Source organism: Ascaphus truei, chromosome 3 (assembly GCF_040206685.1).
Source record: "Ascaphus truei isolate aAscTru1 chromosome 3, aAscTru1.hap1, whole genome shotgun sequence".
NCBI lineage: Eukaryota > Metazoa > Chordata > Amphibia > Anura > Ascaphidae > Ascaphus > Ascaphus truei.
Genome location: NC_134485.1, coordinates 410,920,704 through 410,939,561, shown reverse-complemented (window position 1 = coordinate 410,939,561; position 18,858 = coordinate 410,920,704). Strand labels below are relative to the sequence as shown.

At 41.4% G+C, this 18,858-nt stretch overlaps 1 protein-coding gene across 1 annotated transcript in view; it reads right to left on the bottom strand.

The window, feature by feature from the left end:
• The window catches only part of TENM4 (teneurin transmembrane protein 4), a 1,230,300-nt gene that overhangs the window by 11,421 nt on the left and 1,200,021 nt on the right, over positions 1–18,858 (bottom strand). The window contains 4 exon segments of the mRNA XM_075592607.1: positions 5,753–7,367; positions 7,894–8,190; positions 14,486–14,721; positions 14,962–15,134. Coding sequence (XP_075448722.1) covers positions 5,753–7,367; positions 7,894–8,190; positions 14,486–14,721; positions 14,962–15,134 — 2,321 coding nt within the window.

The following is an 18,858-nucleotide window of genomic DNA, read 5'->3' as shown; positions in this document are numbered from 1 at the left end:
TAATTATTGACAAAGGAGGTGGCACAAGGAGAACTTAACCTTAGCACAGATCGGCACTCCTGTGCCCCCGTGTGCAGTCCCCTCTCAGTACCAAAGTGAACTAATCCTAGTCACATGTTTAACACAACAGCAAATTGCGATCACATGACTGCTCCAAAGAGCGATCACGTGATTGCGGAGTCACTTAATCCGGAAACAGAAGGAAGGGGGGAGTTCTCCTCTTACATTTCCCTGCGGGTCAGGTGGCATTAAGCAGAGAAGATGATCTCCCTTGGAAAAAGGGCGTGACGTAGCCACTACGGTATGGGGCCCTTGAAGCGCCAGAACCCTTAACGTAGTGGCTACTTCCTGGGGCATCCATAGGGTTAAGGGGTCTCATCTGGGTAATTGGTATCTTTTTTACCCAAATCTGACAGCTATAAGTAGACTTGGGAAAGAATGGAATTGCTTGCACAGACAGACAGAGTCCGCCCTCCCCATCCACCCTTATCTTTGTCTCTCTGATAAGGACAGGGTGGCATAATGCTAAAGAGGCCCCCAACTATGTGAGGTTGCACCTATAACAGAGCAGATGCTCCCCCCAAACATGTTCCTCCTCTTCCCCATGTATGAAGCAGGGTATCCCCGGAGCTGAACCCCATTAATTTCAGCTCCAAAGACCCCTTGCTTCCAGAGATACCAACCTCCGTAGGGTGTGCCGGTAGACGCTCCGGATATTTATATATCCGTTCACGCCGGCCAACAGGAAGTCACAACGGATGACATCATGCGGGCCAATAGGAAGCCGCAAGGGATGACGTCATGCGTGACGTGGGCCATTTCAGATGCTATTTCGTTAGGCCCACACCGTCCAGCCATAGCTGCCACCAGCACTCCCTATGGAGGCAAGTATTTTGGGAAGCAGGGGATCACCGCAGCTGAAATGAACTCGGCTCAGAACCGGAGACCCCCTGCTTCAATACTATTGTTATTAAAAAAGGAAAGCAGGATTGCTGCTTTACTATGACATCAAATAACGGATGATAAAATGGTCTGCTGCTTTGTACCTCAACAAATAAGGACATTAAGGATAAAATATACATAAACAACCCTTGTTCTGACCCATGTATCTTGATTTCACCTACAGCAATATAGGCTCCCAGAAACCCTGACAAGTAATAATCACCCACTTTTCATGTATTCTTGCTGGTATCGGTGGACATGGACCTGCAGTAAGCTGACGAGGCCACCCTTCATGATGGCAGGGGTAAGTAGAAAGGTATATTTACTTTATTTATGCTGGCTGGCTAATGTTTTATTTTATAACGGGCAAACACACTATTATCCATATCTGGATAATAGTTACTGTATGTGTTGGGGGGGGGGGATGTATTTATTTCTATGTATTGCAAAAAAAATATTTTGTCACAGGATTGGAACCTCAGGCCACCGGGGACCACCCGAGGCCGCCCAGACACCCGTGGGGACCACCTGAGGTCCCCCGGACACCCGAGGGGACCACCCAAGGGCCCACAGACACCCGCAGTGACCACCTGAGGACCCCCGTGGGGACCACCTGAGGACCCAGACACCCGCAGGGACCACCTGAGGACCCCCAGACACCCGGGGGGACCAGCTGAGGGCCCACAGACACCCACGGGGACCACCTGAGGACCCCTGGACACCCGCGGGGACCACCTGAGGACCCCCGGACACCCATGGCCTCTAGTATCAATCATGTGGGGGTAGAGGAGGTGGGTATTAGTGTTGTTGTGTTTTTAATGTTTATTGTGGGTAGTAGCTGTTTTAATATATTTTAATACTAGTGTAGATGAGCAGGGGGTCTCCGGAGTAGAACCGCGTTGATTTGAGTTCCGGGGACACCCTGCTTCCCGAGATACAGGCCCCATTATGGGGTGCCGGTATCTCCTATGCATTTAAATATCCCGAGGCACGGGGCCGTGGTAATAAAACTAGAACCTGGGCCTGCGCCCAGCAGCTAAACAGGGGAGGACCTTCCCCCTGCCAGAATATCCTGTTACCGGGGACCCTGCTTGATACTGCGAGTCCTGCGACTGGAGACGATATACATCATTAGAGGTGCCCTGGCAACAGAGAATCTACAACAACAGTGTGGTTAAACTTAGTAACCGAAATGCCCGCTTGACTTCGTCAAATGTGAGTGCAATACCTTTTCTGCTTTGACTGTATGTACAGTATTAACAAATCTACGTAAGTACCAGCACTCACTGTCTAATAGCTAAATGATGAAAACAGTTGTAATGCAGAATAAACATTTAATAATAAAACGAACCAGAAGTAAATCAAATGTGTTTGCAGAAACCAGTATCATAAATGGGCATGTCACAAAGTGAGGGGTGGGGGGGGGGGAAAGGAAAAGGGGAAAAAATATGAAACACAAGGAATATACACAAAAAACGGAGAACGGAAAGTATGCTAAGGGGGCGACGTTTAGAGGGACTACCTCTTCATCTGGCCCATTCCCCCTGATCCAAAAGGACCGAGAGGTACTTCCCTAAGCCTCCCTTCCCCTATAAGTGCTCCCCACGAGCAGCAGAAGGAGCAGAGCCACTGAGGGTTTGATCACTTCATTTACTTTTCCCGTTAACCTTTCACTGACTGTTGTGGACTCCTGGTGCTTCTTTGCAAGCTGCTTTCTTGCAAGCTGTGTTCAGCTTTTACTGTACCATTGCCCACAGTTTCTTGTGGTACTGGTACTACTGGCATTGACTTTAGTGGATTCTTGCTGCCCTGCTATTAGCTGTTTAGCTGTATTTAGCCTACACTGTATGTTTGCTATCTATTTTCAGGGGTGTCTGATTTGACCAGTTATAGGGGAAGGGAGGCTTAGGGAAGTACCTCTCGGTCCTTTTGGACCAGGGGGAATGGGCCAGATGAAGAGATAGTCCCTCGAAACGTCGCCCCCCTAGCATACTTTCCGTTCTCCGTTTTTTGTGTATATTCCTTGTGTTTCATGGTTTTTCCCCTTTTCCTTTCCCCCCCCCCCCCCACCCCTCACTTTGTGACATGCCCATTTATGATACTGGTTTCTGCAAACACATTTGATTTACTTCTGGTTCGTTTTATTATTAAATGTTTATTCTGCATTACAACTGTTTTCATCATTTAGCTATTAGACAGTGAGTGCTGGTACTTACGTAGATTTGTTAGTACTATACAGGGGAATAAGGGTCCCCTTTTGTTCCGTGCACCCTGCAATTGCATATATTGATCACTATCAGAGTGCTCTCTATCGTCCCCTTTTACCCTTGTATGTACAGTATTACACTATTGCGTGTCCTGTTCCTTGGACCTGAAATCAATGCCGTTCTGCTCCGGAGACCCCCTGCTCACCTACACCACTATTACATTTTTTATTAAAAAACATTAATTTTGGGCAAGATTTGTGCAGGGAGAGGCGGCTCTCTGAGCAGCTGAAATAAATCTATGGGTTAGGCCTTTTCAGAGAGGCGATCTTCACGCCGCCGGCAACTCGCCCGTTTTGGGAATTTTGCTATCACAGGTAATCGAGGCTTTCTGAACAGCGTGATAGCAACGCTCAAAAAACAGGTAATTTAAATGGGCCGGCAAAATTTTTTTTTAGGCATGCTTATAGCATAGGCCCCTAAATATTCTGTGCATTAAATGACATATAACAAGAACACAAGTTTTCCTGCAGCTGCACTGAGCTGCCAGCACATTTCTCAGTATGTTTGTTAGATGACACCAAAAAGAGAGTGGTTAGAAATGTAATGGAAATGTCAGTTCAATCCATCAGGGCTTTTGTAGCTGCCAGGAAAGCTCTGTAGCGTACAATGAACGAGCCCTAAAATATTCATGTTTAATACATTGGACGTTCGAAACGTAAATACTTCCTCTAAACTCCTCAATCCCAAGCAGCGCATTTTGATCTAATGTTTAGGTTTTGATCTATGGAAAATAATTATCTTGATTATTGTTCTCCTAACCGGATTTGCCGGCTCCCTCACTGCTTGCCACTATTTCTTGGTATGGTTAGGCTTCAAAACGGCAGAGAAGGTTAAACCCACTCATGTTTTCTATTCCTAGGTAAAGGGATGCAGAAGCCATACCGCTCCTTTCACCTTCCATAGATTGCGGTTGTAGCTCTGAAGGTATTTACTGTGTCACAATACGTGCTCAAGACTCGCCACAATAGTATAGGGTCACATTGATATTACCTTATATAATACAACATGTCCTCATGAATGCATGAATTAAACATCATTAAGGATCTTTCTTATGATCTGGAAACCTACAGGAAAAGCTTATAAAGTTTATAAAAGCCTATAATTACATATATACAAGGTAGCTAGCATCGACAATATAGAAGCAGTGGTAGGCAAGACTAAAATGACTCACAACTTACTCAAGCATTAAAGGGGATATTGGGGCCTTCCAACCTTTGCTAATAAGACACATAATGCTATAGAATTTAGACAGACAAGAGAGTCTATTTTGTTTCAGAATTAACCTCTTTTGTGATCAATTGTAGGCCGTCCCACTATTAAAGGAGCAATCCAAGCAATATCCTATATGTGGGTTTTAAAATTAAAAAAAAAAAAAAAACCAGTTCTGTAGTATTAGATAATACTTACTAAAAGGCTTTTTTTTTTTAAATGCAACTCAATGCCATTTTTAATGAGTTTTAATATACTTTACATCCTTTGATTTCTATAGCAGTTAATAGCCCACCTACCCAGCAGTGCAAGATCTTTGCATCACTTTCCTGTTTGTGATTATTTTGTTGCCAATATTCCCAGCCGTTTGAGCTGCAAGGCAGCCATTTAGTGAACCCTGGGAAACAGGACTTTGCTGAGCGATCGCCGGAGAATAAAATGATCGGCAGCTTAGGTAATTCGTTTTCAATAAAGGTAATCAAGGGCTGCATATATATATATTTTTTTTTAAGTGGATGGCCTCTTTAAAGGAGGTTTAATCTATACAGTATTACGTTCAAGTGACATAACCGGTGTAGAACAGGCTGGAAAGCACGTGGAAGTTAATATACGGGAGAATTTGGAGGAACATGAGGGAGAGTTTTCCATTTTCTATTAGCTTGCACTAAATTAATTTTTATGAGGGGAAAACAATTAGAAACAAGAACAAAAAAGATAAACAGTTTTGTTTGTTACAGCTCAAATATTCTTTCTTGCAAACTCCTGTGTTATGGCAGATTATTATGATTTAGTGACATTATTTGTCAACTTAATTAACAGGAGAAAGATGGCAACTGCGTTTAAATGAATAGAAGGCTAAGACAAGAACTCTTTAGACCATGGGTGCTCAATACCAGTCCTCAACCCCCCCCCCCCCCAACAGGTCAGGTTTTCAGGACATTTTCCTGCTTCAGCACAGGTCGATCAATCAGAGGCTCAGTCAAAGCCACCTGTGCTGAAGCAGGGGCTGATTGAGCCACCATTTGCTGAAGTGGGGACTGATTGAGCCACCTGTGCTGAAGCAGGTATATCCTGTAAAGATGACCTGTTGGGAGGGTGGGGGGGGGGCTTGGAGACTGGAGTTGAGCACCCCTGCTTTAGTCTATAGGGGTTTATGGGATGTATGGATATCCATACTGTACATTGATGCTTAAACGAGAGATTAAGATACAACAGCCTTGGAGAGAACAATCCCAATATAAAATCTCAAGGACATGCCTATATTTAATGTAATACCAAGCACACGTATGCCATGGTGAATATGCAACATAATATACACTTTGCATTGATCTTACCTGTCATGTAACACTTTGTGTCCTGAGCATTGCTGACCGGATTGTTGTTTTTAAACATATAGAGGTTGAAAGGCATCGTGTTGGTGTTACTCAGGCGCTTCCAAATGTCATGGTCTGGACTTGTCCAGCGACCAGAGAGCACATCATACTCCCGCCTGCCCATATGGATAAGCTTGGTGAGAGGGTCATAGAGACCGCCATGGTAGCCTATAATGATTTGGAAGCCCGGGTTGGAATCTAGGTAGATTTCGCCATACGCTGTGTACAAAATCTGCTTGATCATCAATCCGGTTCCACTGAAGACGGCCAAAGGGGTCCCGATGTTGTCACATGCGATGTAAAACTCATCACTGCTGCTCAGTTCCATTGCAAATAGATGGCCTTGGAGATCGTAATAAAGGGAGGCTATCTCGGAACTCGAGTGATTGTAGAAGTGTGTGACTCTGGTAGGGTTTGCCAGATCCGCGTAGAAGAATTGCAAGTGGTGGCCGAAACTTGTCTTTCGAGAAACTCTCCGTCCAAGTCCATCGTAACGATACTTTACACTCCAGCCACTCACTCTGTTGTAAGCTTTGATGAGAAGACCAGCGGAACTGTATTCAAATATATCGTTCCCTCTCTGCCGCAGAAATCCGTCTTCGTCCATTTTATATTGGACCTCCCCCAGTCTAGTTATCCTGTCCCTCAAATCGTATCTCAATGGGGTAAGGCGGGCGCTATTCCCAGGACTCAGTAAGTGCAGGTTTCCATTCAGATCGTAACTGTACCGCCACAGTGGTTTGTCATTAATAGACACTGTCTGTAGCTGTCCGTCAGCATCATACTCATAGGAGTACCTTGTAGTATTTGCATAGGGACCCACTTTCAGCTCCTTCTTTACCACTCTGCCCATATTGTCATACTGGACTGTCATCCAATACATCAGGGATCTAAAAATCTCATACTGCACCTCTTTTACTCTGCCGTAGGTGTCAAAGTGCTTTGTATGTGTCATGACGGCCGTGGTGATGATTTGGTTGATATCGTAATAGATCACTCCAAATTTACCAAACTGTTCAGTTTTGCCCGAGACATCATCGTACCTGTACAGGTCAATAGGCAGTGGTGTCTCATTAATGACCGCTTGCATGCTGGTGACCCTGAAGCTGTTATCATAATTGTAGTCAAAGCGGGCATTCACCATCCCTTCTTCTGTGAAGCGAAATATCTGCCTGTCTATTAAAGGCCCAATTTGCCTATACCGTATAGTGCAGGTAAAGCCTTCATTTTGCAAGTTGATTGTCTTGAGCATACCGGCGGTTTCATCGTAGGTGAAAGCTATTTTGGTGGTGTCATACAGGATCTCCGCCAGCTTTGACAGCTTGCCGTATTTGTAGATAATACGTCTGCCTGTACCCATGTGGAGCGTTTGCAGGAGTTGCCCTTCCTCTGAGAAGTCTTGTAAGACAGAAGCATTGCCCTCAGGAGGCCTGTAGATATTCCTGTAGTATCCAATGGAGCGGATGGTCTCCATTGTCTGTCTTGCGACGTTGGGCATAGTGACAGAAGATAAGCGATCGTTCTTATCAAACTCAAAGATGTACTGTCTCTGGCTGTGAAGAAGCAGCACCATGGACTGTGGAAGAAGAAAAATAAATATTTAATTGCTTAATTTTACAAGTATACATTAACCTCTCGTGGATAATCTGCCAGAAACAAAATTGGGAGGGGTAAGCAAAGAAGGCTAAGCACTCTAATAAATATTTCAAACTTGTTATTAGTTAGTCATATTTAAAAAAAAATATTATTGTAATGTTTTATGTTAGTCAAATCATTTGTCATATTGTATCATCATATAATATGCATGAACTCAGTAGATAGACATATGAACGTAGATGTAATTTTAAGCAGAGCAGTAAGTGAGCCAAGTGTGACAACAGGTTTAATTTGATGGGGAAAAACAATGTTTTAGTTGTATTTTTTAAGAATTAGATTATAACAGGTAGGTCATACTAACTATCGCATTTATTTTTTCGGGTCGGTATATGATACTACTTTTGAAACTTTAACACAAAATTCATACTCTGGACAACCAAGGAAATAAGGAAAGTATCATACAAAAGTTTGTTCAGATGTACAGTAGTATTAAGAATTGTACACACCTTCTCTAAGTAAGTGTAGCTCCAGGCCTTTCCGTCAGCAAACATTCTGGATATGAGTCGGCCGGCTTGATCATACTCCATCCTCTCAGACATGGTCCCTCTCTGAATTCCTGCGACGTGGCCCCCGGCAGCGTAGGTAACATTGACTCCATTTAACCTGCTGCTTGGAGACCAAAGGCTGGGTCTGCCAGCTTGATCGTACAGGATTCTCAAGGTGAACTTCCGGTGGTCATCATAAATCTTTTCTGTCCTTGTAACTCGATCAAAATCAAGAGACAGCAAGTTCCGGTTGTGTACCTACGGGAACATATACATTATTTAAGAAGTGTAAATCACAATACATATTGCAGAGGTCATCCAGTGTCAACCTATGAGGCTATTCTGTAGCTAACTATGCACAGTACAGCTTTTCTGGAACGTATATCTGTGGTATAAAATATTCTGGACAATGATAAATGGACATAAAACATATCAGGCATGCCAGTCTGGGAATGAAAAGGTTAATTTACAAGCATTGGCAGTGATTTGAAACAAGATACAAATGGGTTGCTGTCAGTGTTTGTCACAGACACACGTCTGCAAACAGGATGCGCGTAACCCCAAAAGTGTCTTTGCACAAGTGAAGATTCTGTAGAGCAGTGTTCCGTGACACTATGGAGTTCCGTGACACTATGGTGTTCCGTGACACTATGGAGTTCCGTGACACTATGGAGTTCCGCGAGAGGATGTCACCGATTCCCAGAGCAGGGAGAAAGCAGGGCAGTTGCTAGGGGACAGGGCAGTTTCCGCAACCCTGATTGGCTGCTGCTGTGTAATGCAACCAATCAGGAGAAGGTGTCAGGAGCCTTAGTAGGGTGGAGAGGGAGGCAAGCAGAGGAGGAAGCAGCATGCGCAGGAGAGAGGCGAGCTTGTGGGTCTGTCTGTCCTGTGTGTATTTGTTCTGTCCTCTGTGCTCTGTCTCCTTATACTCTCTTCCCTCTGTCACTGTCTGTTTGTCTCTGTCATATGACTGACTGTCCTGTTGTGAGGGTGCCTCAGCAACTAAGCACTGTGAATAGGAGTGACTCAAGAGAAAAATAAAGTTGAAAACCACTGCTGTAGAGATATACAGAAGTATACAGGCATACCCCGCATTAACGTACGCAATGGGACCGGAGCATGTATTTAAAGCGAAAATGTACTTAAAGTGAAGCCAACCTTTTTCCCACTTATCGATGCATGTACTGTACTGAAATCGTCATATACGTGCAGAACTGACGTAAATAACACATTTGTAACAGGCTCTATAGTCTCCCCGCTTGCGCACAGCTTCGGTACAAGTAGGGAGCCGGTATTGCTGTTCAGGACGTGCTGACAGGCGCATGCGCGAGCTGCCGTTTGCCTATTGGACGATATGTCCTTACTCGCGAGTGTACTTAAAGTGAGTGTCCTTAAACCGGGGTATGCCTGTAGAGAGGCACAGACACAAGGTGCAAAGAACCATAAGAGCTGACACACCAAGTTTCTCTTTACCCTTCCTAAAAGTTGATAGAGGAAATAGGGCAAAGGACATGACCATATATGCAGACCGAAGAAAAGGTGGCCTGGCGTATGAATGATTGACAAGTGATGTATGAGTGAGGTAGGCAGATCTCAAATATAGAGAGTACCTGTATATAAATACTTTCCCCGGGCGTTGGCTCTTTGCATTACAGTAACTGCCAGGTCGGGTTTTCATTTGTGTTCAGAGTAACCCAAATATGACTTATTACCTGTTGTTACCATTGAATAAAACAACTATTCTTACATCCAACGTCTGAGACTGATTTGAAGTGGTTTGATCAACAATATCAGAATGAGATGGATATCGGTATCTGTCCAACGTGGCAAAGGTAACCAGAGTTGGATGTGAGTTGCTTCTTTACTCTTCGATTTTTAACATTTGTTTAATAATTTAAGATTTTATTGCATTTTAAATTGAGTTTTGAAAGTGGCATTCTGGGCAACTTAATAAACAAAAAACATAGGTCATCTAAAAAATGTTTTGTCCAAGCTCATACAGTAAATAACCAAGTGAAGAACGCAAAGACTTTATATTTTTAAAAGGCAGATTTGAATAAACTGAGGAATTATCTACAAGGAATACATTGGGATGACATTTTTGCAGGAAAAACGCGGAAAAATAAGTGGGTAGTGTTTAAAACATTGTTAGAAAAGCATCATATCAGAGTTATAAGGAATATAACAAAAGTTGCTAAAGGCCAATCAAATTAGCAATAAAAAAAAGGATTGCAACAGAAAGTAAGACCCTAATAGGTACTTCAAGTACCTTAATAACAAATATATTAGAATACAAAATATGGGACCCTTTTAGTGTGAGATCGGCAGGCAAATTATTGGAGATTAAGAGGAGGCGGAGGTATTAAATACTTTCTTTGCCTCTGTATTTACCAAGAGTTAGTTGCAAAAATATTGCAACAGGAGGAAGCCACGACCTCTATGTTAACAAACAATTGCTTAACAGAGGAAGAAGTTCAAAGACGGCTTGTTAAAATGAAGGTAGATAAAAGCATCTGGCCCCTATGGCATCTACCCAAGGGTTCTTTAGGCGATAAGTTCCCTAAAAGCCATACCGTTATATTTAATATTCAATGACTCAATTTCCACAGACTCAATACCACAAGATTGGCACAAAGCAGACGTAGTGCCTACATTTAAAAAGGGAGCTAGATCACAACCAGGGAATTACAGACCTGTAAGCCTTGCATCAATAGTGGGGAAACTACTTGAAGGTTTAGTACGGGACAATATTCAGGAATATCCAAAATATCCAATTTTGTTTTGGATAACAAAATTATTAGTAATAGTCAGCATGGATTTATGAAGGATTGTATTGTATTGTATTGTATGTCTTTATTTATATAGCGCCATTAATGTACATAGCGCTTCACAGCAGTAATACATGTGGTAATCCAATAAATAACAGATAATATAAATAACAGATCATGGGAATAAGTGCTTTAGACATTAAGGAAGAGGAGTCCCTGCTCCGAGGAGCTAACCTAATTAGTTCTTTGAGGAGGTACGTAGGAATTTAGACCACGGTGACGGTAATGCAGATTATGTGGTCTATTTAGACTTTGCAAAGGCTCTTTATACTGTGCCACACAAAAGGTCAGTTTACAAAATAAATACATTTGTCTGGGTAAACATATTTGCACGTGAATTGAAAACTTGTTGAAGGATAGACAACAGTTGTCATAAATGGAACCTTTCAAGGTTGGGTTAACGCTGCAAGTAGTTTCTCATGGTACAGAACTGATTTACTTAAAAAAACACATGTAGGATATTGCTTGAACTGCTGCTTTAAGGTTGGAGGAAAGGAAATTTCGCCAGCAACAAAGGAAAGGATTCTTTACTGTAAAGGCAGTTACAATGAGGAATTCATTACCCACAGAGACTGTGATGGCAGATACAATAGATATCTTGAAGAAAAGGTTGGACCTCGCTTTATAAAGGAAAGGTATACAAGGATATGCCAAATAAGTAAACATGGGAAGGATGTTGATCCAAGTAGAAAACTAATTGCCATTATTGAAATCAGGAAGGAATTTATTTTTTCCCCTTATGAGACATAATTAGATAATGTTTTAATGGTTTTTTTGTTTGCTTTCCTCTCGATCAATAAACTGTATATACACATAAAGGATATGTATCTGTCGTCTACATTTAACTTAGGTTGAACTCAATGGACATGTCTTTTGTCAACCTCACCTACTATGTAACGCTGCAATGATTTTTGTAATGTAACAATAAGAGGAAAAGGTATGAAGCAGCGCAGAAAAACACAGTGACAACTGTTTTTAATGGATCCAAGAATATGATTGCATTATTATAGAATGCTGGAGAATGAAGTATGTGACCAGCAAAAAGCAATGTGTAAGTAAGTGGGACAGGTGCCAGCCACGATAATGAGATTAAACTGCATCGCTGAAGGAGTTTCAAACTGGTTGGCATAAGTGTCATCACATTGGGAACTAGGCACTAAAGGATCTGCTAAAGCAAATAAATGAATGCGCTGGAATGTCTCACCCAGGTTGGTTGGAGACTCATGTCCTATTCTTTTGGAAGGCAATTTCTAAGTTGTTTCAGACACAAAATAAGTTATGGTGAGTAAAAGAAAAGTGTCAAAAAGCCTCCATCGTACCGGTACAGCAATAAAAGTAGCACTTGTGAGCACATGCACATGTCTCGTGGTTCTTGCCCATTACAACACGAACCCCTATAAGTTTATGCCTGCTGAATTGCACCGCTTTTCAGCACAGCCTGGGTTAAAGACGTGCGCACGTTGTTTCAGGAACACTTAAGTCTTGGATTGTATGTCCCTAGTTATGTATTTAGCTAAATAAATCCGATAAGCTCTCTCAATATAGCTTTTGATTTCCCTGAATGGGGGTTCATTTTAAAGGCCACGTTTATTAATCTATCAATTTTAGGGTAAATGTCTAACATTAATAATCACAGTGGTTAAACAGAGAAACAAAACACGCTCAAAAGGAATGTATTCCTTATGGATCTCCACATGCTCCAACCAGAGCACTTATTAAATCAAATTATACAGTAACATATACTACACAAATATACAACAAGGCTCTACTGCTTGTAAGCTCTTTAAGCAGAAAGACACAGCGATGTAATTGACACAATCTGGGGGTTGTATTTTTCATATTGATCTCTTTTCAGCGTTTGTTCTATTTTACCACAGATTCATATGGGGATTAAATAAAAACCCTCCAATGACCATTTTCCCCAGCTCATAAATCCAACTGTGTTACGATATCCGTTCAACTGCCTGATTGATTTTGCGGATCCCTGGTCTAGATGATGCTACGTGCTTCTTCATGGAAAAGTTCATGTGTACACATAGTGATGTTAACTGGAGCAATGCTTTGCTTAATTTCTAATCTAAGGGCTATGTATAGATAGACTGTTGGGGTTCACTGAAGAAGTCATTTTAAGGGTTTCTTTTGCATGCTCTGTGAAAATGCTGAGACAAGGATTCACACAGTGCAAAACTTCTTGGTGCTTGTGGGAGTAAACCAGAGTTAGATAGTGAAGGTCCGGAACACAGACAGCAGATATACCACCTTCAATAATGAAAACTGTATACTATGCTTTGTGCTCTGTCTTTTCATACTAGCAAGCCTAAAATGAAAAGGTTAATTTGTAGTTGGAGCCATGCTTGAGAAAAATTACCTCAGAGCAGAAAGAAACAGCTAACCAAAAAGGCAGCTCCCCTCCGCCTATAACATCTCATTCCTGCTAACTGAAGTTTGGTATTGAATAATGCCTCAACAATAACAATTGGAACTACAAGAAACCTGTGTTGAAGACTGTATTTTCACACTAGAAGGATCTTATGGTACAACGTTTTGGGGTACACCCCTTTGTCAAGAGAAAATCTTATGATTACTGAGCCAACGTTCATATGTGGCATCAAAAAACAAATGGGACCCAGAACCCCGGATAAGGAAACACCCCCATAAGGCCTGGGACATAGTAAGTCCAAGCTCGCTGAGGCGGGCTGAGCCGCGCTGAGCAGATGCACAAACCCCCTGCATCTGTCATCAGCGCGGCTATAATTTCCCCCTCCGTATGCGCGCTGATGCGTGCGGAGGCTCTGAAACTTTGCAGAGACAGGCAAGTTTCAAATTTGCTGCTCGGGGAAGCGATGTGAGCGGTCACGTGACCGCTCACAGCCAATGGGAGCGAGGGACTAGCCCCGCCTCCCGCTCCGCCTCCCGGCACGCCTCCACTCCGCCCCCGCCCCGCCCCCAGAGCGCGCTCGCTGCCTCGCCTGCAAGGACAGGAAAAAGCTGAATTTTCAGCAGGCGAGGCAGAGCAGGAGCGCGCCTCAGCGAGCTTCAAGTTACTATGTCCCAGGCCTAATGAGCCTCATCTACCCAAGCAAAGATACTGGGTTTATTTACTGAGAACCATTATTATAAACCGCAGATTTCGAAACTTAGATATATATAAAAAAAATTGTTACCAAATTTGCAATCAGGCAATCACTTTGAAACGTGCCCACTTTCAAAGTTAGAGAAGCACAGCAACTTTGTCCTGTTATTTTGAAATACATTTTTAAACTTGGTTTTAAACATAGTGAATGAAATCATGGTGGGGATGGTTACCTACCCCCATTTGTGTGAAGTCCCTCTATGTTAAGTATGGCCTTGCACAGGGTTAAGAAACGCTTAGTACACAAGTAAGTGGTGACTGCACATTGATACTGTTTTTTCACATCCTGAATGTTAAAACACCCTAAATCGCCCTCTAATTTTAAGAAAGTGGTTGTCTTTATTTGCTTGCTCTGTGATTTGCTGACGTTTTGTCCTGTCGGCACAAAATGCTTCTGCCCACTCCCTTTTTCAAAATAGTCTGTTAATTACAAGGGGTTAAAAAATGGTATTTTATGTCCCAACATTGGGAGAAGAAGAAGCCACAAAGAACACTGTAAAATTTCGGAGCGTTAGTTTTAAAACATCTATCTATACTTTTAAAACGGAAGACAATTATGGCAACATTCCAATCACAGATTAAAATACGTTACCCTCAGTCTCCGTCCAAAAACAGTGACCTGTCCCCTGGCCTGCTCCTTGCGTTGCCTCCACTCTACCAAGTTGAGTCCATTGTCTATGGGCAGGGTCACGTTCCTCTTCCCTACTGTTGGGTTCACTGTACCAGCCAGCAGGTGAGGCTCAGTCTGCAGTGCCACCTCCATCCCATTAGCCAGAATAAGCCTGAGAGACCCGTCTGCACCAATGTAATAGCTGTTCCGGACTTGGTCTAGAACAAGAAATGTGTGTTGAGTATTTGGCAAGCATTATTTGCCATTCTTATGTCAAAAAAAGAAGTGCATGGCCCATTAAATGCTGTCTCAATTGCCAACCAGATGATGTAAAAAAAATGAATGTTTGAGTACCCAGTACAGCATCATGATGCAGGTTGGATAAGGCAGCCAATTACATGGATCTGTTTACAAACTGAACTTAATGGGACTGCACCGTTAAAGTGTCTGTAACTCACCCTGTAGCAGTGTGTAGAAGGCCCCTGAGGCTGATAGATTGGTTGTTATAGTGACATCCTCTTTACTTGATGTCTCTACCTGGACATGTACAGAGCTGTCAGTGTCACTGCGGTAGCTGCTGACCTGGCCCGTTGGGAATGTCACATTGGTCAGACGTCCGAAGCTGTCGTACCTGAAAATGAGCAACAAGGCTGAGCAAGGGCTGAGGTTATGGAACAGCAAGCAGCCTAGATTGCTGTGTGCTTAAAACATTCATTGCCTTCTGAAAAACATTTCTGCACTTGCAAAATTGCAAGCAGTTAATTGACATTGTGACTGCAATGATGTGAATCACATTATTTTGCGCATGTGTTTAAATGTCATTCTCTACTAACTACATTTATAGAAACACACTAAAGTAAACTTTATGGTAAAACCATCAAACACACTAGTGTGTGTGTGTATGTGTGTGTATGTGTGTGTATGTGTGTATGTGTGTATGTGTGTATGTATGTATGTATGTATATATATATATATACGACTATTAAGGTTATGGTGGGTAAAAAAAGTGACTAAAACCCTCCACAGTAAAGCATAAATACATATATACAGTGGTTGACAAATCACCAAAAAATCTACTCGCCACACAAAAAAATCTACTCGCCACCTAATACCAAACGTGTGCTGCTTGGGCCAATAGGAGCTCGCCACGATGAGCCCCGGGGCGAGCAAATGTATAGGTTTGTCGAACACTGTATATATATATATATATATACACATTTTGTTGAATGTGTGTTCTGTGCCACCTTTGTCTATTTTATGGAAAAACATTATCACAGAAGTAGGGCAATTCCTACATCTTCACATGTTCCAAGCATTGAAATAGTGTTACAATATATCACACTTTTAGAACTTTCATGAAAATTGATAAATATATTAATTGCTTAACTAGTCAAATGAAAAAAAAAAAAAAAAAAGAATAGCGGGTTCATAAGTAAGCTTCAGCCATTCTATAGTTTATGTAAAATCCTTGGTAATCCATATGTCCACAGAGCTGATTTACATTTTAAAAGAATTCCGTGTTGCTTAAGGAGGTTGAAAAACCCGATTTAAGCTCCAACCAAAAGAGTGATTAATATTTCACCACAAAATGAGTTATGAGTAATGAAAAACATGATAGAGGATGACATTTGTGTACTTTTCCATGGCAGTGATCTGAAACCGTAAGCATTAATATAAAACCTCTCGTTCGTTCTACGCTTCTGCTCCACTTTCCTGTGTATCAGTTCCAAGCAGAACTGCTCAGGTGTTTTCCAGTCATACATTCTGTATCACACTAACATGAGTTACTTTGCAGATACATTTACAGCACCTTAAAGGTGATGCATGCAATATCCTAGGTGTTTTTATTATTTTTAATAATTCTGTTCTGTAGTATTAGATAATACATACTACATTTTTTTATTTTATTATTAAACTCTTAATGCCATTTTTAATATACAGAGAATCCTTTGAGTTCAATAGCAGGTTTTAGCCCACCTCCCAAACAGTGCGAGATTTTTGCAACACTTGTGATCATTTGTTGTCAATGTTTCCAGCAGTTTGAGCTGCAAACTGTAACAATAGCTAATGTTACCTCAGTAATATAAGAATACATTGTAGCTGCTGAGTAACACTGACTGAAGGATTGATTGGAACTGAAAGGTGGCCATTTAGTGAAACCTGGAATCAGGATCTTTGCTGATTGATCACGGGAGAGCGAATTGATCGGCAGCTTAGGCAATAAGTTTACAATTAAGGTAATCAAAGGCTGCATATATTACAACAAAAAAAATATAATTTTTTTTTAAGTGCCGCTTGGATTGCCTTTTTAATCTGAAAAGCTATTAAAAATATGCTAAATTATGAAGCAAGTATTAAAAAATTGTAAACAAGGAGTTTCATGGCTGAGGGCTTTCACTTGATTGCAATGTATATGCTGCTAAGTGACACTACACCTTTGAGTTACTGTTGGGGGAAAGCCTGCTTAACCTTTAGATCTCCTGGCAAAAGTTTCAGGCTGGTGGATTGATTTTATAATGCAAAACGCAGTGATGTGTAAATTCTATGCCTGGAAATGAGAATATAACCTTTAAATGACATTGAACGTGCCTTTAAAAACTGGTCACAGGAGAAACATGGAAATCCTTTGCTGCACATCAATAGCATATACAATCATTCACATTCTTTACCAAGAAAATTAAATTGTAAAGTTACAGTACATTGTTTCAGTTAGTTAAGCAAGTAAATTGAAAACTGCAAACATTGTCCAGTTCTTAGATGAAGAGAATGCCAAACATGAAGTGGTGTGTTTATTCTTCAAAGAAGGCTGAGGATCAAAGTTACCAAACAGTGACTGTCCGGAGTGATACCATCGCAGGAATGTGATATGTTTAAGGACAAAGCTGGCTACAGACTCTCCTCAAATGTTTTCATTGCTCCTCTTGCTCTTTATAAAAAGGGCACATAGAATACATTAAAGAGCGGATTCTTTTTTCAGAATACAAATAAGGGTGTCAACTTTTCAGTGGGTTCCCCCCCTCCCCCCCACACACTTCAGGGAATCAGTGTTAACCATCTGCATGTTGACATTACAATGCTACTGTATGTTTTGGTCCCAAACCCCATGATGCCTGTAACTGCGTCCCACTCTCCATGGCATCTTAAATATAAAGAGAAGATGGGTGCTTATATCTAGGAAGATTTGGGTGATTTTGAAAGCAACTGTATATCAATGAAAAACGTTGCAAACGTTGGATCGCAGCTAATAATATCTAATCTTGGCATCTCTACAATTGCCCTCAGATATTTAACAAAAGTTCTATTTTGGGCAGTGATATAATTACTTACATATAGGTTTTTTTGCTTTGTTCTCGGTGATGATAACATTATGTACTGTAGTATAAGTGAATGCAGTGCCCAAATGTACTCAGAACCAAATTTATTTAAAACACAGCTGGTTCCCGTTACATACTACTTTTGTTTGTAAGTTGAGATCACATTTATGGCACTAAAATCAAATTGGCTCATCCATGTTGTAATATGTCACCATTTAAGACAACAAAAGTATCTTCTGCATATACATTTTTTTGATATCTGAATGTAGAACGGTTGTGGTCTGGAGCTCATGTAACATACAAAAAGTTTGAACGGGACAAGACGTTCACCTTAGGAATGGTCCGAAAAATTATGTACAGTACAGTATGTCAATTATGTATCAGTAAAATGGTGAGTACACTAGACAGCGTACTCAATAGAAAATTCACTTAAATGCACACCCCTAACAATGTAGAGACATACAAGCAATGGGGGAGCGTGGGATTAGAAAAACATTTAAGAATTAAAAACAGTAAAATACAATAAAATTATTGTGGTTATAACAATATTGCTGGGGGTTGGTGAAAATATTAGATACACTTACACGGCCATGTGCAAGTAAACACGATGGTGTGGTTTCTTTAAGCAATTCCAGTCACTCCCAACAACAGGTAATGGTGGTATAGAGGGTTTAGAGATAAATATATAAATATATCTGTACTCACACGGCCGTGTGTGAGTCTTTGCAGGAAATTGGTAACTTTGGGGTTAAATTAACCCATCTGCATCTCCCCCCAGTGTGGACTTTTCTTTGTTTGCAACCAACGTGAGATTCTAACTTCAGTCTTGGGCATCAGATGGGGCCGTGTGAGTACAGATATATTTATATATTTATCTCTAAACCCTCTATACCACCATTACCTGTTGTTGGGAGTGACTGGAATTGCTTAAAGAAACCACACCATCGTGTTTACTTGCACATGGCCGTGTAAGTGTATCTAATATTTTCACCAACCCCCAGCAATATTGTTATAACCACAATAATTTTATTGTATTTTACT